The 19,153-nt window shown below is 44.2% G+C and overlaps 1 protein-coding gene and 1 non-coding gene across 3 annotated transcripts; one reads left to right on the forward strand and one right to left on the reverse strand.

Annotated features, from left to right (window-relative positions):
* Positions 1-212: 212 nt before the first annotated feature.
* Positions 213-18,075, forward strand: PGLYRP4 (peptidoglycan recognition protein 4). Of its 2 annotated transcripts, XM_045363126.2 has the most exons (8): positions 213-261; positions 2,006-2,095; positions 2,830-3,043; positions 4,997-5,115; positions 6,423-6,575; positions 7,607-7,805; positions 10,900-11,018; positions 17,478-18,075. In XM_045363126.2, the coding sequence occupies exons 1-8, from the start codon at positions 213-215 to the stop codon at positions 17,654-17,656; spliced, it is 1,122 nt and encodes a 373-aa protein (XP_045219061.1). In that variant the 3' UTR covers positions 17,657-18,075. The 2 variants fall into 2 exon arrangements, with proteins under 2 accessions (XP_045219061.1, XP_065392234.1); XM_065536162.1 differs by lacking the exon at positions 2,006-2,095 and having other exon boundaries at positions 2,842-3,043.
* LOC123570877 (U6 spliceosomal RNA) lies at positions 16,703-16,809 on the reverse strand. The gene has a single exon (XR_006695096.1). It is a non-coding gene; the product is annotated as a U6 spliceosomal RNA (small nuclear RNA).
* Positions 18,076-19,153: the final 1,078 nt, after the last annotated feature.

Consider the following 19,153-nt stretch of genomic DNA (forward strand, 5'->3'; position numbering starts at 1 on the left):
TGAGCACCTGCTATGTGCTGGGGGCCCTGAGAAGCCTGAGCCAGGTGCTGGCCCTCAGGAGGCCACAGGATGGTAGAGGAGGCGGACGGCACCCCCCGCAGTCAGGGTGGAGGATACTCTGCAGATTGAGTATGGTCATGTTAACAACTGTCAACATCTGTCTCAGGCTGCCATCCACACTCTCCAGGTTGGTGTCCTGGGACCACGTGGGGATGCTGCCGTGGCTTCTTGTCTTCTCTGCTCTGGGTCTCCAGGCCTGGGGTAAGTTTTCTTTCCCTGGGCCAAAGAGCAACCAAGAAGGGTGATCCTAAAGTCTCGTAATAGGAATTTAAAAAATACCTACTCTCCATCTGAGCCTGAGGAGTTCAAGGCTGCGGTGAGCCGAGATCCCGCCACTGCACTCCAGCCTGGGTGGCAGAGCAAGAACTCGTCTCAAAAACAAACAAACAAACAAACAAACAAACAAACACCTACTCTCTCTTGGCCAGGGGTGGTGGCTCACGTTTGTAATCCCAGCACTTTGGGAGGCCGAGGCGGGTGGATCACGAGGTCAAGAGATTGAGACCATCCTGGCCAACATGGTGAAACCTCGTCTCTACTAAAAATACAAAAATTAGCTGGGTGTGGTGGCATGTGCCTCTAGTCCCAGCTACCCTGGAGGGAGACTGAGGTGGGAGAATTGCTTGAAGCCGGGAGGTGGAGGTTGTAGTGAGCAGAGATTGTGCCACTGCACTCCAGCCTGGGTGACAGAGCGAGAACTTGTCTCAAAAACAAAAGCAAGCAAACAAACAACAACAACAATAACAACAAAACAAACCTATTCTCTCTTGGCTGGGCATGGTGGCTCATGCCTGTAATCCCTGCACTTTGGGAGGCCGAGGTGGATGGATAATGAGGTTAAGAGATCGAAACCATCCTGGCCAACATGGTGAAACCCCATCTCTACTACAAATACAAAAATTAGCTGGGCATGGTGGTGCACACCTATAGTCCCAGCTACTCAGGAGGGAGGCATGAGAGAATCGCTTGAACCTGGGAGGCAGAGGTTTTAGTGAGCCGAGGTTGCGCCACTGCACTCCAGTCTGGTGACAGAGTGAGACTCGGTCTCAAACAAACAAACAAAAAACAAAAGAAAACAACCCCCCCACCAAAATAAAAACCTACTCGCTCTTAAGGCAAAAGAATAGATCATAGGTAGAGCACAGAACTTGGAGCCTATAGACCTGGATTCAAGTCCTTGCTCTGCCTCTAGGAATGATTTTAAACGAGCGATTCAGCTCTATAATGCTTCATTTTCCCACCTGAAAATTGAGAAAGTTATGACTTCCTAAACTCACTGTGAGGATTAAATGAGATAATGCACCTGAAGATAGAGCAATACGTGGGCAGTAAAAGCAGATAAGCAGGAGCAGGGATTGCATTTGTATTATTATGACGTTAATCAGAGTTCAACCCATGGCTTGGGTTTGTGCTTGTCAATAAGAGAAAGCTCCTTGCAGGTAAGGGTCTCAATCAACACACCCTGCCCATCCCCCATGGGCCTTCAGACAGGAGAATGGGCACAGCACATGTCCCTAAAATCAATCCTGGGGAAACTGGTCTGACCCATGCAGGTAATTCTAACCCGTTCTCCACACACGCTTCCCCATTGCTTCGGTAAAATAACGCACACAGGAGAGGACTTTGTGGTTTTGAAGTGTCTGAATACATTTTTTTTTTTTTGCCAATTGTGTGTGTAGATACAGCTCATGAGAAAACGATAACATTTCCAACTCCCTGCCTATCCCAGGGGATTGCCCAGAGTTGGCGTGGGAAGAAACTATGCCACTTGCTGCTATTAGAGGTGGCCCTCTGGTCAGCCCAGAGGGATTTCTTAGAGGGGGCTCTGGGATTTGAGGAGGCAGAGGGGCAGTGGAGAGGGGATGGCTGTTTCTGTTCAGAGCTGGTGCCACCACCATGGCTGGTATTGGTGCTCTCTGATGCAAAATGGGATATTCCTTTGCAGATGATTCCTCCTGGAACAAAACACAAGCTAAACAGGTATCAGAGGGGCTTCAGGACCCATTTGAGAACATCCCCCAGCTCACTGAAAAAGGTAAACTGGATCTGGATAGTAAGGGGGTTTGGGGACCAGCTGGGGTTTTTCATGTGATCGGAAATGTTTCTGAGGTCTGCAGAGCCACATGCGACTGGGGAGGCGGCAAATGGGGTTGAGGTGCAGAGAGCAGTACCAGTAAACCACCTGCATTAATTGCCCTAGGTCCGTGGAATGGAAGGCTGGTGCGGGAGGGCTAGAAAACCAGGAAGGGGGGAAACAGCCTCTTCAGACAGGGACCCCCTGTGGAAGGAGACCCAAATCTTGCTCTCAGGGAGTCCTCAGACTGAGGGGGAGACACAGCCCCTGCTGAGGGGAGAAGATGCAGTCTCCTCAGGGAACACTCAGAGCCACAGACGAAATGATCAGAGAGCACACAATGAATGCTGAGGTGACACTAAGCCAGGCTGTTCAGGGCTTTCCCCAGGGATAAGCAAGTGATGCTTCCTGAAGTGCAGGGCCTGGAACACAGCAGGGCAGGAGCTGAGTAGGGGACATTCTGGGATGGGGAAGCAAAGCACTAGGCTCCCTGGCTGGGTGCAGAGTCTGTGTTGGGGGTGAGTGTTGGAGAGATGGGGTTGCAGAGGTGAGCAGGGCAGGTGTACCTGCCTGTTGAAGGCTTCCTTCTCAGGCTCTTCCACTACCATGGGGCCGACACAGCCCATGCCTGCATGTTCAGCTTGGCCCACTAATGTGATAGTGATGGGGCAGGTGCGCTGAATGATGTCTCCAAGGTCTCCCCACAGATGTCTCCACCCCGGTCTCTCGCAAGGCATGGGGGGCAGAAGCTGTTGGCTGCAGTATTCAGCTGACCACGCCAGTGAATGTCCTTGTTATACACCATGTCCCTGGACTGGAGTGTCACGACCAGAGAGTCTGCAGCCAGAAACTGCGGGAACTGCAGGCCCATCATGTCCACAACAACAGCGGGTGTGACGTGGCCTACAAGTAAGAGGCTGGGTCTGGGTCCCAAGGCAAATGGTCAGTGTTGCTTCCCTGGGATGCTTCTCCTGTCCCTTCTCATCCCTTTTCCTCATTTTCTGGGTTGTGGTCATATATGTTTTATAATGAATAAAATATTTAAAACCCTCATGAAACTCCCAATCCTTTGGATTTTTCTGTGAGGTGCCTGTCTCTGAGAGCTCCCGGAAGGAAGCAAGGAAGGTTAAGTAATAACTGTATTCTCTACCCTCCCCCAACCCTGGCTTACACAGCACACCACAGATTACATACATGAGGGCTTTAGCTCCCCCAACTGGTAGGCAGGTGTCACCATCTCTTTGCCCTGGGAGAGGGGCCCAAGGGAGGGAGGCTGATTAATTTGAGGTCACACATCTGTGGACTCATGGAGCCTAAACTGGCTCTCTTCATCCCTGGTGTGTTCCTCCACACCACACGCATGGGCTCCGGTCTCAGTGAGGCAACTGTCCATCAGTTGCTGTAATGATCTCTCTAGTAGTTCCTACTGGTGTCCATACCACATGCTTCTGGCTCACCTCTGACTTTGACTAGCTGTGGACAGTTCCTGAGTGTGGTGATGGCTTCCTGCCTCAAGTGTCCAACACATCTCTCTGCTTTCCTGCTTCAGACCTTCCCCCAGCCCCTGACGACAAAAGGGAGTAAATGCCTTCGTGGGGGACAGTGATTGGTGTGTAGCTTCCTCAACCCTAGCACTTCTGAGAGGCAGTTCTAAAGCACATGTACACAGCTCCTGGGAAGGCCAAAGGGTGGGGTGGAGCTGCGGGTGGCCCCTGTGAGCCAGCCCAATTTCACACACTTTGCTGGCTTTCTTCCTTCTGTCTCACTCTCCTCACCCTGGCTTCTGGGATCCTGCAAGAATTGAAGACAGATGAAAGAAACATGAAAGGTGGCTTGACAGTCAAGGGCAGGTTTATTTCAGAGAAAACAAAACTGAGAGAGGCTTCTGGCCAAGTTAGGTCAGAGCCTACTCTCTTACAGACTAAGAGTTTTTAAGGATTCAGGGTGGGAGAGTTTATCAGAGGCTTGGACTGCTTCTGTGTCTTTGTTGTGCTTATCTGGGAGGGAGAGTTGTGTGTCTGTTCCCATACATCCTTCTTCAGCTGCAGGCATACTCCCACTGCCCCCCAGTCTGCTTTTAGCTTCCATATCTTAGTGCACCTGAAGGGAAAGGAACATGCTTATTAAGGCTCACTGTTTTACTGGGGCCCGTTGTATGAGGGTGAAGTTTGGCAGTTACCCAAGAGACTTTCCCCCACCTCCCTCTGTGCCTGAGCTGTCTTATCTGTGTTTTACTGTCTGCTCTTTCTGGCTGCTTGTTGTTAGAAGAGAAGTGATTTCCTTGAAATACATGAGGCTAGAAAGGGAGCTGGAACTTAAAGTGGTGGTGTTTGTCCGAGATGATGGTGCTCCTGCTCTGTCAGGTCCCTTTGCAAATAAAGTGCCTGCATCCTTGTCCTTGTCTCAGGAGCTACTTCTTGGGAAGTCTATGTAGGACAGTTACTTGACAGGGAGAAATCGAATGAACAGCTCTGCATGGATCACACAGACAGCACACACTTTGGAGGAGGTAGGAGAGCCATGTTTAAGGAAGTGTGGAAGACAGAAGACCCTTCCATTGTGTGGTCAGGTCAGTGTTAGTTAATGTGGAACCTCTAGGACCTCTTCTTCTGAGCATGTAGAATGATAAAACTGCAGTCTCTGAAAAGGGAAGGAGGCAGGGAGTGTGAGAGTGGTTCCTTCTGAATTCTGAGGACTAGTATAAATGACTTGTTCTTTCCAGTGTCTGGGAAGAGTTTGTGCAAATTCCTTTCAGTGAACATGACTTCAGCCCTTCTCCATTTTGAGCCTGGGTAAGTGGTTTCCCCTCTGAGGAATGTCCTACAGTGTCAGCCATGAAAACAGTATTATCTTGCTCCATAGCTTCCTGGTTGGGGATGATGGCAGGGTCTATGAAGGTGTTGGCTGGAACATCCAAGGAGTGCACACCCAAGGCTACAACAACATCTCCCTGGGCTTTGCCTTCTTCGGCACTCAGAAAGGTAACAGTTATCACAGCTGACCTTCTCCAAAGAACTCTCTAATCCTTTGTCTCAGGAGCCACTTCATGGGAAGTAGCTGTCTGCTACTCTGCTGTCTTCTTATCCTTCTCATACTTCTCTGAAGACCCACTCTCTCTTGGAATTCTCTTCTTCCTCGATTTCCAGGAAATGATGTGAAGGGTCTCTTCCTACTAGCCTGGCGTCCTTCTCAACCCCTGTAAACAGGCTCCTCTTCCTCTAGCCATCTCGATGGCTAACCAGTCGTCTCTCTGCAAGCTTATCTGGGCTTCAGCTCTCTCCTCTACGTCAATGACTATCACATCTTCCTCTTGAGCTCTGACCATTCTGTGACTGTGGGCCATGCTTTCCAAGTTCCTGCCAGGCACCTCTTCCTTTCATCTTTCACTACTAGATTTTCTATATATTTCTAAAAAAACCCAACTCTGAGTCCCCTAATCTCTGACTCTCTTTCACTTCTTTCTGGGCTATTGCTCCAAGGCCCCTTGCCACATGCATCCTAACATACGTACTCCAGGACCATTCCTTTGAATTTGTGCACCCTTTGCTGTTAACAGAGATCTTACATACCTAGTTTCTCATTTTCCTCTCCCAGTACCCTTTGAGATAGTCCAGGTAGATTTAATAACCCCTGTTGTGCGGAGGTGCAGCCTGGGATTCAGAGAGGTCGATGACTCCAAGTGGCACAGCTAGAAGGAGAGGAATCAGAACGTGGTCCGTATCTTTTATCTCCAGCTCCCGGGTGGTTTCCCCAGCGTTCCAGAGGACTCTGTGTTTATCTTGTTTTTTGCTTTTGTTTTCATGACTACTCATTTCCATTTGTTGTTAACTTGGGATCTTGAGCATGTTACTTCTTGGAGCCTCAAGTTCCTCTTCACAAATCATGCAGTTAATAATAGCATCTCTCAGAGGTTTGTGCTGAGGATTAAATGAGTTATTGTAGGCAAAGAGTCTGGCACATACCTGGAGGGGTCCTCTTCTGATGAGAAACCCTGGCCTGGCCTGGCGGGTGCTGCTGAGCTTGGTGCTGCTTCTGAGCTCTTTCGTGGAGAGAGGGGGTGAAGTTTGGCAGGTATTTGGGATGGAAAACGACTTCATTTTGAGTCTCTGAGAGATCTTTCCAGGCATATCCTTAATTCTCAGCCTCTCCAACTGGGGGCATAACCTGTTCCCTTTTCTTCCTCTCCATCAGCTGTGTAGGGGCTGGCAGAACATCTTCTCCTCCCCGAAAAGATCCCCTGAAACTACTCAGGCTGGGTGGAGGTTTCCCACAGATTTCTCTCTTCCAGGCCACAGTCCCAGCCCTGCTGCCCTGTCAGCCATGGAAAACCTAATCTCCTATGCTGTCCAGAAGGGCCACCTGTCATCCAACTATGTTCAGCCGCTTCTTGTGAAAGGTGAGAACTGCCTGGCCCCTCGACAGAAGGCGAGCCTGAAGAAAGGTAAGACCTTCAACCCTACTGGGCCTGCTGCTGGGTTCACCCCAACTAACTTGCAAACACCATTGGGAGTGACCTTTTCAGTAGGGCTCATTAGATTCCTTCTGGTAGGCAACAGGCCACCCAATTCTTTGAACTCTTGGGGCTGGCAAATCTTGAGAGGAAACCTCCAGGCCACCTCTTTATCCCCCAGATTCCTCATATGAAAGAGCCAGAGCATTATCCCTGGTGTCATATATGCACACTCCTTTCTTCCGTCACTCAACAAGCATTTACTGAACACCTTCTAGACTCTGAAAACATACGAAGGAATGAAAAGCAAAAGTCCCTGGCCTCATGAAGTTTCAGTCTAGAGGGCAGAGAAAGACAATAAGCAAATAGATAAGTGACATATTTGGTATGTTATACGGAGAAAAGTGCAAGGGAGGAAACAATGGAAAGGGACTGGATGTATTTATACACATATTTATACATTGATATGTTTACACATGAACACACACACACTGACACACATTTCTGAATAAAAAACCAAAACAACACTAATAGACTGAAGTGCTGCAGAAAACTTAGACCACCGCTTACACAGACTTTAAAGAAAGAGCTTAACATAATGCAGATAATAAAAGGTGGATACTATTTTGGGTTTGACAAGCAGCAACATCAAAACCAGTAAATTTAATAAGCACTTTCAGCCTTTTCTTGAGCTTAATCAAGATTGAAAGAAGATTCATCTCTATTATGTTAAAGCCTTGAGTAAATTTGATCTCTGGTGCCATCTGTCAATATAAATGATCGCTTACACTGACAGAGAGTTTCATGGATTACAAATGACCCAAAGACATTTCTTAGAATAAAATGTCCATGTCCCACTGTGGGACACTCTCTGCTCTCAAGTCCCACTGTTTGGGTCAGGGTGGGAGACCCAGAAGGGTTTGGGAAGTTGAGGGTCCTGAGCATTATGTCAGCCTACAGTGGAGAAGTGGCTGGCATGGATGGGGAAGATGAACCGTCTGTGGTTTCTCGCCCTACCTCAGCTTGCCCCAGCATTGTCCCACGGTCTGCGTGGGGGGCCAGGGAGACCCACTGTCCCAGGATGACCCTCCCAGCGAAGTATGGCATCATTATCCACACTGCCGGGAGGACCTGCAACATTTCCGATGAGTGCCGCTTGCTGGTCCGGGACATCCAGTCTTTCTACATAGACAGGCTCAAGTCGTGCGACATTGGGTATAAGTAAGTGGGTCTGGGTACTGTGGGCTTCTCTTCCCTTGGGGGCAGAAACTGAACCTTTGAAAGGAAGAGGAAAGGGAACTAATATTTATTTACTGGGTAGTCACCATAGGAGAGGCACTGTATGGGTAACCAAATGGATTCATCACACGGCCCTGCATGGGTCTTACTTAGGAGATAGCCAAGGGGATAGTCATTTGCCCAAACATGTTCTCAAGATGTGTACCTACTAAAGGTAGTAAACTGGCATGATGGATGCTAAAACTCTGCCAAAAAGTCACTGGAGGAAGCAGTATGCATGCAAGACTGTGGTACTTGTAGAAAAGATAATCGAAAGATTGTGCTTTGTTTGTGTAACCACCTCCTGCTACTCAGAGGCTGGGGCTCTGCTGCTCCTTTTGCCACAACCTGAAGCGGTTCCTCCTCAGGGTAGACTCATGCTACTTCTCTGTTTCTAGAAACCACCAACCTCCTTGGGAAGAATATCCTTCCTGTCTGAAGGCAGGGGAGAGACCAGATACTATCTTCTCATTTCTGTAGTGCTAAAGTCTGTGATTCTTTAATAAGGAACACACCAACCTAAGTGCAAGAGTAAACATTTCTTTTTTTTCCCCATTAAACATTATCTTAAAGGGTCTCAAAATCCTGTGATACATTTCTGATCAAGATGTTTCCATTAAAAAGTACTGATTTTAAAAACTGCCACACAAACACACAAAACAAATAGTTCACAAAACAAATAATCCACAAAACAAGTAGAAATTTCTTAAAGGATGCTTTCAGAGCTTGCAGATAAGACATCCGGGGTTAGACCCCATGTAATATCCCATCAGGAACAATCACACTAAATTTTAAATCTCAGGAAAGGCTACTGCTCGTCCATTTGGCATATTCATGCACATTCATAGAAGGAGCCCTTAACTCTAGGGCCATTTATGGCTTAGTGATGAATTTACCGTCGCTTGGTACATGATTCTGGGCTGACTGTCTTTCCCCTCTCTGGCCTCCCTGTTCTCTGTCCCCATTTTAGTATCTTTTCAAGACAGGAGAAAACTTTCCCTCCAACATCTATGACGTATCAGAAACTACCAAGTGCTTTGCTAGGTCCCGCCGTACAGGATTACTTGCAGCGTAGCTGTCTTTAATGAGAGTGGATAGTTGAAAATTGACTGTAAATTTGGAAAGCCTAAACTGGAAAGTGGTGGAGGCTGAGGGGAGGTCCTTTCCCTTTTTCCATTCAGGTCTCAGAGGGTAGTTGCCTGTCCCTTGACTTGGACCTTGTATTGTATCCTCTTCTATTATAGCATTATGACAGTGTCATTTTCTTTCCTTGAGGTGCTCTGTGGTCGGGATGACACACTCCCTGCCTCATAGATTACAATTCACAGAACACGTAATTGAATGTGTACTCGGCGTGGCACAAGGCTGTCCTCTGGGGGTGCCATTGGATGTGCCTCACAGATATGGTTCTTGCCTGAATGGAGCCAATGCTTTAGTGAGGAAAAAAAATAATTCAAACAAATAAGTTCTAGTAGGGTAGGTTTAACATTATGATAGGGGACACATGAAGGGTAGACGGGAGGCTTAGGATGCCAGGAAAATCGGAGTGAAGGAAGCAATCTCTGTGGGAGCATCAGATTAGCTGGGGCCTCACAGGTGAGTGGGAGGAGGAAGCAGGAAGAGTGATTCAGGAAGAGGGAAAGGGCTCTGTGGAAAGGACTGAATTCCAGCCTGAGAAAGGTGCCTTTAGGCAGCTGAGAGAAGTTCATCAGGATAAATACAGATGTCAAAGAGGGGTGTGGGAGAGCTGATGCTGGGGAGGCAGACAGGGCCCATGTCAGAAGGCTCTTGTAACTTAAGTTGGGGTGTGTGCACTCAGTGCTGAGGGACTGAAAACAGGGTTTTGACACAGTAAGATTTGTATTTTAGAAAGACTAGTCTGGCTACCCTTTAGGAATAGATTGGATGGGAAAGGGTGGAACTGGAGGCAGTGAGATCTGAGGACTGTGCAGCAATCCAGGCAGGACTAAGTGGTGACATCCCTGTGATGGTAGCAGAGGTCACGGAGAGAAGTGGGGGAATTTCAGAGGTCAGTGGAGGTTAATGGTTAGTGACCAGGGCGCAGGGCAGATCAGGGAGTGTAGTTGGAAGACATCATTGACAAGCCTGAGTTAATGAGTGGATGAAGTGGGTGGGCTGATGCCTGTATTCCTGGCTGGGGCCAGTGGGTGTGTGACCATGCCTTTCACCAAGATGGGGATACCAGAAAGGGGAACAGGTGAGGAAGAAGATGGGTCCAGTTGTGAACATGTGGACTTTCATGGATGGCAACTGAAGCCAAGGAAGTGGATGGGTTAGTCCTGTGTCGAGTAAGGGGAGAAGAGGGCTTAGGATAGCATCCTGAGGAACCCCACATTTAAGGAAAGGGTGCAGGAAGATGAGGTGTTGAGGGAGAGCAACTGGAGAAGAAAGCCAAGAGAATGTGGTGTGATGGAAGCTAAGGGAAGAGAATGTTTGGAAAAGTCAAGAGGGGTGGCAGAGTCAAACTTACAGAGAGACCAAGTCAGGAAAGATTGGGGAAGTTTACGTTGTACTTAATGGTAAGGAGATCCTGGGTCACCTTGGGGGAAACTGTTTTCTTGGTCAAAGGAGAAAAGGCATAGGGATTGAAAGCTGTCATTCTCTTTTTTCTTTATTGACTGTGAGCTACTTGGGGGCTGCAGTGGTGTGTTGGAGTCGAGGGGACTCATGCCAGCTCATGAGAGCTGATTGTTAGAGATTCTGGAATTTTGAGAGCTGGTTGTTGTTAAATTGTTGATCACCTGAAATCTGCTATAGTGAGAGGTTTACACCACAGAAATCAGTATATGCTGTAAACTGGGATTCCCTCTCCTTACTCTGCCTCCCTCATTCCCCCTGGGCTAGTTTACCAGCACTCCATTGGCAAGGACTCTGTCTTGTTTCCGTAACCCAGTGCTTAGAATCCAATAGATAATCAAAGTCTGAAGCAGTAAAGACATGAATAAATTAATACATGAAAGAGAGAAGCAATTCCAGAGTTTCATGCTGGTCTCCATCTCCCCTTGTGGTCCTCTAGCTTCCTGGTGGGCCAGGATGGCGCCGTTTATGAAGGGGTGGGCTGGAATGTCCAAGGCTCCTCCACTCCTGGCTACGAAGACATTGCCCTGGGCATTACCTTCATGGGTACCTTCACAGGTAAGTGGATGCTTTGGGCAGTAGGGTCATTGCATAGTATTTGAAAGAGAGCATCTGACATGGAAGACAAAGTCTCAGTCTCAAGCGTCATTTTAGTGCCTGCATATGCTTGATTGACCCAGCTTCCAATCCAACATTTGACTCAGCTGAGTGTGACCAGAGGTGATCCCCAGACATAATGCTTACCCTACATCTACCCTCCTTTGCACCCAGCCAAATGTCTCTTTCTTCCAGTATGTAAGGAACATGCAAAGCAACGGGAAAAGATCTTTGTGCTTATTTTTAGCTCATCTTGGTCAGTAGATGCAGCCTCTCTTGGTTACCATGACAACAATGTAGAGACACTTTGCCTTATATGCCAAAGCCACAGTGAGCCCCAGTCTTTGCACTGAGAGTTCACACTGAGAATTGTCATGGCTTAGAGCTCTATTTCACTTTTTTTTTTCATTTTTATAGATTTAGGGGCTACATGGATATATTGTGCTACATGGATCTATTACACAGTGGTGAAGTCTGGGCTTTCAGTGTACTCATCACCTGAGTAGTGTACATGGTACCCATTAAATAACATCTTGTCCCTAATCCTGCTCTCACCTTCCCACCTTTTGAAGTCTCTGATGTCTATTATTGTACTCTGTGCGCCAATGTGTACCCATTGTTTAGCTTTCACTTATAAGTGAGAATATGTAGTTTTTCATTTTCTGTTTTTGAGTCATTTCACTTAGGAATATGGCCTCTATTTCCGCTCATGTTGCTGTAAAAGACATGATTTCATTTTTCTTTTTTTTTGAGATGGAGTCTTGCTCTGTCGCCCAGGCTGGAATGCAATGTGCAGTTTTGGCTCAATGCAACCTCTGTCTCTTGGGTTCAAGCGATTCTTCAGCCTCAGCCTCCCAAGTAGCTAGGACTACAGTCATATGCCACCACATCTGGCTAATTTTTGTATTTTTAGTAAAGACAGGCTTTCATCATGTTGGCCAGATTGGTCTTGAACTCCTGACCTCGTGATCTGTCCATCTCGGCCTCCCAAAGTGAGCCATCGCACCATGATTTCATTTTTTAATGGCTGAATAGTATTCCACGGTGTACACACACACATGCACACACACACACAAACACACCCCACATTTTCTTTATTCATTCATCCATTGACAGACATTGAAGTTGATTCAATGCCTTTGCTATTATGAATAGTGTTGAGATAAACATATGAGTGCAAATGTCTTTTTGATATAATGATTTCTTTTTCTTTGGGGTGATACTCACTATTTGGATTGCTGAATCAAATGGCTATTTTATTTTTAGCTCTTTGATAAATCTCCATAGAGGTTGTACTAATTTACATTCTCATCAGTAGTGTGTAAGCATTCCCTTTTCTCTGCATCCTCAGCAACATCTGTTATTTTTTGACTGATTTATTTATTTATTTATCAAGACAGAATCTTGCTCTGTGGCCAGGCTGAAGTGCAGTGGCGTGATTTCGGCAGCTCACTGCAACCTCCACCTCCTGGGTTCAAGCAATTGTCCTGCTTCAGCCTCCCGAGTAGCTAGGACTACAGGTGCACGCCACCATGCCCAGCTAATTTTTTTGTAATTTTTAGTGGAGATGGGGTTTCACCGTGTTAGCCAGGATGGTCTCAATCTCTGTCAATCAGACTGGTGTAAGATGGTTTCTCATTGTGATTTTAATTTGCATTTCTCTGATGATTAGTAATGTTGAGTATTTTTTCATGGTTTTTGGCTGCTAGCATGTCTTCTTTTGAAAAATGTCTGTCCATGTCCTTTGCTCACTTTTTAATGAGCTGATTTTTTTCCCTAAGTTGTTTGAGTTCCTTGTAGATTCCGGATATTAGCTCTTTGTCAGATGCATAGGTTGCCAACATTTTCTTCCATTCTGTAGGTTGTCTGTTTACTCTGTTGATTATTTCTTTTGCTGTGAAGAAAAGTTTCAGTTTAATTAAGTCCCGTTTGTCTTTTTTTTGTTTTTGTTGCATTTGCTTTTGAGGACTTAGTCATAAATGCGTGCCTAGGCCAATTTCCATAGGAGTTTTTTCCTAGGTTTTCTTCTAAGATTTTTATAGTTTGGGATCTTACATTTAAGTCCTTAATCCATCTTGAGTTAATGTTTGTATACAGTGAGATATGTGGGTCTAGTTTCATTCTTCTGCATGTGACTATCCAATTTTCTCAGCATCATTTATTCAATAGGGTGTCCTTTCCCTGGTGTATATTTTTGTCAACTTTGTCAAAGATCTGTTGAGTAGCTATGTGGCTTTATTTCTGGGTTCTCTATTCTGTTCCTTTGATCTATGTATCTGTTTTTATACCAGTACCATGCTAATTGGTTACTATAGTCTTGTAGTATAATTTGAAGTCAGGTAATATGATACCTCCAGCTTTATTCTTTTTACTTAGAATTGCTTTGGCTATTTGGGTTCTTTCTTAGTTCCATATGAATTATAGAATAGTTTTTCTAAATTCTGTGAAAAATGATGTTTGTAATTTGATAGGAACTGTGCTGAATCTGTAGATTGCTTTGGGCAGTATGGTCATTTTAATGACATTGATCCTTCAAATCCATGAGCATGGGATGTCTTTTCATTTGTGCCATTTACAATTTTTTCTTTTTGAGATGGAGTCTCACTCTGTTGCCCAGGCTGGAGTGCAGTGGTACAATCTCAGCTCACTGAAAGCTCCGTCTCCAAGGTTTACGCCTTGCTCCTGCCTCAGCCTCCTGAGTAGCTGGGACTACAGGCACCCGCCACCACGCCCAGCTAATTTTTTTGTATTTTTTAGTGGAGACGGGGTTTCACTGTGTTAGCCAGGATGGTCTCGATCTCCTGACCTCGTGATCCGCCCGTCTTGGCCTCCCAAAGTGCTGGGATTACAGGCGTGAGCCACCGCACCCAGCCTACAATTTTTTTTCATCAGTGTTTTGTAATTCTTCTTGTAGAGCTCTTTCACCTCCTTGGTTAAATGCATTCCTAGTATATGTGTGTGTGTGTGTGTATACACACACACACATATATGTATTCCTACTGTGTGTGTGTATATACATATATACATACACTAGGAATACATATATACACTAGGAATACATATATATACATACAAACATATACATATATACATACATATACACACCTATATATAACACATATAGGTGTGTATCTCTATAGGTGTATCTATCTATCTATATCTATCTATATGTAGCTATTGTATATGGAATTGAGTTCTTGATTTGGTTCTTAGCTTGACTGTTATTGGTGTATAGAAATGCTACTGATTTTTGTACATTGATTTTGTATCTTGAAACTACTGAAACCATTTATTAAATATAGGAGTCTTTCGGAGGAGCCTTGAGGGTATTGTAGGTGTAAGATTATATCATCAGTGAACTGAGATGTTTTGACTTCCTCTTTTCCAATTTGGGTGCCTTTTATTTCTCTCTCTTGCGTGATTGTTTTATTCAATACTGTGTTGAATACGAGTGGTGAAAGCGGGCATCCTTGTCTTTTTCCAGTTCTTAGGGGGAATGTTTTTAACTTTTTACCATTCAGTATGATGTTGATTGTGATTTTGTCATATATAGATTTATTATTCTGAGGTATGTTCTTTTGATGCCTAGTTTGTTGAGAGTTTTTATCATGAAGTAATGTTGGATTTAATTGAATGCTTTTTCTGCATCAAAACTATTATATATTTTTGTTTTAATTCTGCTTATGTGGTGAATCACATTTATTTATTTGCATATGTTGAACCATCTCTGCTTCCTAGGAATAAAGCCCACTTGATTGTGGGAATTAACTTTTTGATGTGTTGTTGGATTTAGTTTGCTAATTTTTTGTTGTGAACTTTTGCATCGATATCCATCAGGGATATTGGCCTGCAGTTTTGGTTGTTATTGTGTCCTTACCTGGCGCTGGTATCAGAGTGGCTTTGTAGATGAGTTGGGGAGGATTCCCTCCTCCTCAATTTTTGGGAACAGTTTTTGTAGGGTTGGTATTCTTCCTTTTACATCTGGTAGAATTCGGCTGTGAATCCATCTGGTCCTGGGCTTTTTGTTGTTGAGAGATTCTTTTTTAAATTACTGATTTAATTGAATTATTTGTTATTGGTCTATTCATGATTTCTATTTCTTCCTGGTTCAGTCTTGAGATGTTGTATGCTTCCAGGAATTTATCCATTTCCTCTAGGTTTTTTAGTTTGTGTGCATGGAGATGCTCATAGTAATCTCTGACAATCTTTTGTTATTTCTGTGATATCAACTGTAATGTGACCTTTATCATTTCTGATTGTGGGTATTCTAATCTTATCTCTTTTTTTCTTGGTTAATCTAGCTAGTGGTCTGTGAGTTCTGTTTATCTTTTCAAATAACCAACTTTTTGTTTCATTGATCCTTTCTATTTCTTTTTTGGTCTCAATACCATTTAGTTCTGCTGTTTTTTGTTATTTCTTTTGCTAGTTTTGGGTTTTGTTTGTTCTTGCTTTTCTAGTTTTTTGGGATGTGACATTAGGTTGTTAATTTGAGGCTTTTCTATCTTTCTGACAGAGGCATTTGATGCTATAACATTCCATCTTATCACTGTTTTTTGTTGTATCCCAGAGGTTTTGGTATGTTGTGTCTCTATTTTCATTCATTTCAAAAAAATTTTTAACTTTGGCCTTAATTTTATCATTTACCCAATGACCATTCAGGAGCAGGTTGTTTAATTTCCATGTATTTGTATAGTTTTGAGAGTTAACTGGTATTGATTTCCAGTTTTCTTCCACTGTAGTCCAACAAGATACTTGATATGATTTTAATTTTTAAAAAATTTATTGAGGCTTGCTTTGTGGCCTAGTATATGATCTGTTTTTGAGAATGTTCCATGTGCAGAAGAGATGAATATATATTCTGCCATTGTTGACTAGAAAGTTCTGCAAATGTCTGCTAGGTCTGTTTGGCATAGAGTCCAATTTAAGTCTAGAGTTTCTTTGTTGATTTTCTGCCTTGATGATCTGTCTAGTGCTGTCAGGGGGGTGTTGAAGTTCCCTACTACTATTATATCACCATTCATCTCTTTTCTTAGGTCTAGCAGTATTTGTTTGATGAATGTGGGTGCTCTTGTGTTGGGTGCATATATATTTAGGATTGTTATATCTTCTTATTGAATTGACCCTTGTATCATTACATAATGAACTTCCTTATCTTTTTTTTTTTTTTTTAACTGTTTTGACCTAAAGTCTGTTTTACTTGATATAGTGTAGCAACTCCTGTTCCTTTTTGGTTTCCATTTAAATGGAATATCTTTCTCCACTCTTGATTTTGAGTCTGTAAATGTCTTTACCAGTTAGGGGGTTTCTTGTAAGCAGCATATGGTTGGATTTTGTGTTTTTATTCATTCTGTCAGCCTATATTTTTTAAGTGAAGCATTTAGTTCATTTATGTTTAAGGTTAATATTGATATGTGAGGATTTATTCCTGTCATAATGTTAATGGCTATCCAGTTGCTTTGCAGTCTCGATTGAGTAATTGCTTTATAAGTCCTGTGAGTTTTATACTTTCATATGTTTTTATGATAGTGTGTATTGTCCTTTAGTTTCCATGTGTAGAACTTCTTTGAGCATTTCTTATAGGATCAGCCTAGTGGTGACAAATTCCCTTAGCATTTTCTTGTTTAGGAAACACTTTATTTCTCCTTAAAAATATGGAATGCTTCACGAATTTGCATGCCATCCTACCTCAGGGGCCACACTAATCTTCTCTATATCATTTCAGTTTTAATGTATGTCCTACCAAAGTGAGAACAACTCAAAGCTTTTAATCGGTTTGTTTAGACTCAAGGATCTTTCACTGAACCTCTGAAAAGATGAGGCCATGTCACTGGAGCTGATTCAGTGACATGGCCCATACTAAAATGGGCATTGGGTCAGGGGATGGGGTGAACCAGGACTGTGACTTGATACTGGGCTGAGCATTGAGCTAGACATGAAAGGGTACAGGGAGCACATGTGTGATTAAATCAAGTTTCTCAACCTCAGTACAAGTGACATTTTGGCTCAGATAATTCACTGTTGTAGGGGGCTGTCCTGTCCTAGGATGTTTAGCAGTATCCTTGGCTTCTACCAACTAGCATTCCCCTGCATCCCAGTTTTCACAACCAAAAATATCTCATGACATTGCCAAATGTCCTCTGGGGGGCTAAATTGCATCCTTATAAAGAACTACCAGGCTAAACTTTTGTAGTGGATAAAAGCTTTGTATATCCCCAGAAGAATATATTATCCCAGGCTTGGCTCTTTTGATTCAGGAAAACTTTGGCACTAAGAAACCTTGACCTTGTTTTTTGCCTGTCTCTAGGGAGGCTGTCGACAGTGGAATATATTAGCTTTGTGATGAGGGTGGGTTCTGGGAATATGTTCTATCTTGCAGGGTGCCCTGTAATCCTGTGGACAATGGGCTGCTGTGTTTTGCAGGTACACCACCCAATGCTGCAGCACTAGAGGCAGCCCAAGACCTGATCCAGTGTGCCATGGTCAAGGGGTACCTGACTCCCAACTACCTGCTGGTGGGCCACAGTGATGTGGCCCAAACCTTGTCTCCTGGGCAGGCTTTGTACAACATCATCAGCACCTGGCCTCATTTCAAACACTGAGAGAAGCCCCAGGTCCTTCTGAGACTGCTCTCCCTCCCCTGTCAGGTATCTCTTGTCCTCACCATCCACCTTGGCTCAACACCTTGTGTCCTCCTCCCCTGCCACCCCTTCCTGGGCTTCCTTTTTGAGGTTGGGATGATCATGCCCTCTCCTGCCAACATCCTCCAAGGGCCTACAAACCTCATAGCTGGACATTCACAGTCCTCTGACTCTGAGTCCAGACTTCTTCTCTCCTTACCTTCCTCTCCTGGAAACCCAACTCCTCAGCCAGGTGAGACAATGAACCGATTCTTGTTTCATTTCTCTCTCTCTCTCTCTTTCTCTCTCTCTCTCCCCTTCTCTCTCTCTCTCTCTCCATGCCCCCCTGCCAGGTGAGCCTTCCCCTGGTGTCTGCCTGGTAGCCACCACCTCCCACCCATCACCCCTCACCCATAACTCAGGTCAATGTGACCACTCTTCTTTCTTACACATAAACTTGTATATATTTGGATGCAGCCCTTATTTAAGGGCTGTCATTATTTATATCCTTGCTACTTGGTTGTGAGTTTCTCCGGGAGAAGAACTGTGTTTTATTCATCTATATGTCCTCTGTTTCTCAGCAGTGTCTGAAATTTAATACGTTCTACTGATATTTATTAGATAAGTGGATGAATAAATGAATGAAGAGATCCAAATTCATGTTCACCTTGCCAATTCACTACATTATCCCCTATTTGGAGGAGAACTTTCTGGACAGTGCCCCCATACCACCAGCATTTTCTGCATTTCTGTTCCCTCCCAGTCCAAGAGCCATAAGATCTATATGGTACCAGCATCTGTGTAAGAGGAAGCAAAGAGAAACAACAGAGTGTCTGGTGGACATGAGAACCTAAAATAACCAAGATAATTTTACCCCAAATTTTTGACAGCTTAGCATCTAAAATCAAGAGGCCTTTTTGCACACCCCAATGGTGTGTAAACACAAAGGATTCTGCAGTAAGATCTGCGGGAACTGGAACGGTCTGGGTCTTATGCCTCTCAAAACTAGCCAGATAAAATTCCCTTCTAGAACAAAGTACAGGGGAGAACTGCTGGAAACAGAATCTAATTCAGTCCAGGCATAAGACATAAAAAAGATAAAAATAGAAAAGGAGCTCACATGAAAGTGTGGAAAGGCAGTGGAGCAAGAAGCTCTCTGAATATAAGCCATCATAATGTTGAACATTTACTTGAAAAAAATAATGGAAGAAGGTGTTCCAGAGTGATTGAATTAAAAAAGCTCTTCAACACCATACATCTTCTTTAAAGTTGAGGAAAGCTAATGCAGACAAAAAACAACAGAAAATACTTGAGGTTCAAACCCACATAAAGTTATTTTAAGATAAAAATAGAATCAGGAGCAGAATCAAGAAAATAAAAGCATTACATAAAGACATGCTTATGGGTGAAAACTATAAACTGCAATTTCAAACTGAGCTAAAATAATTAGGAAAATAATACAAGATATGAAAGAACAAT

Source organism: Macaca fascicularis, chromosome 1, assembly GCF_037993035.2.
Source record: "Macaca fascicularis isolate 582-1 chromosome 1, T2T-MFA8v1.1".
Lineage (NCBI taxonomy): Eukaryota > Metazoa > Chordata > Mammalia > Primates > Cercopithecidae > Macaca > Macaca fascicularis.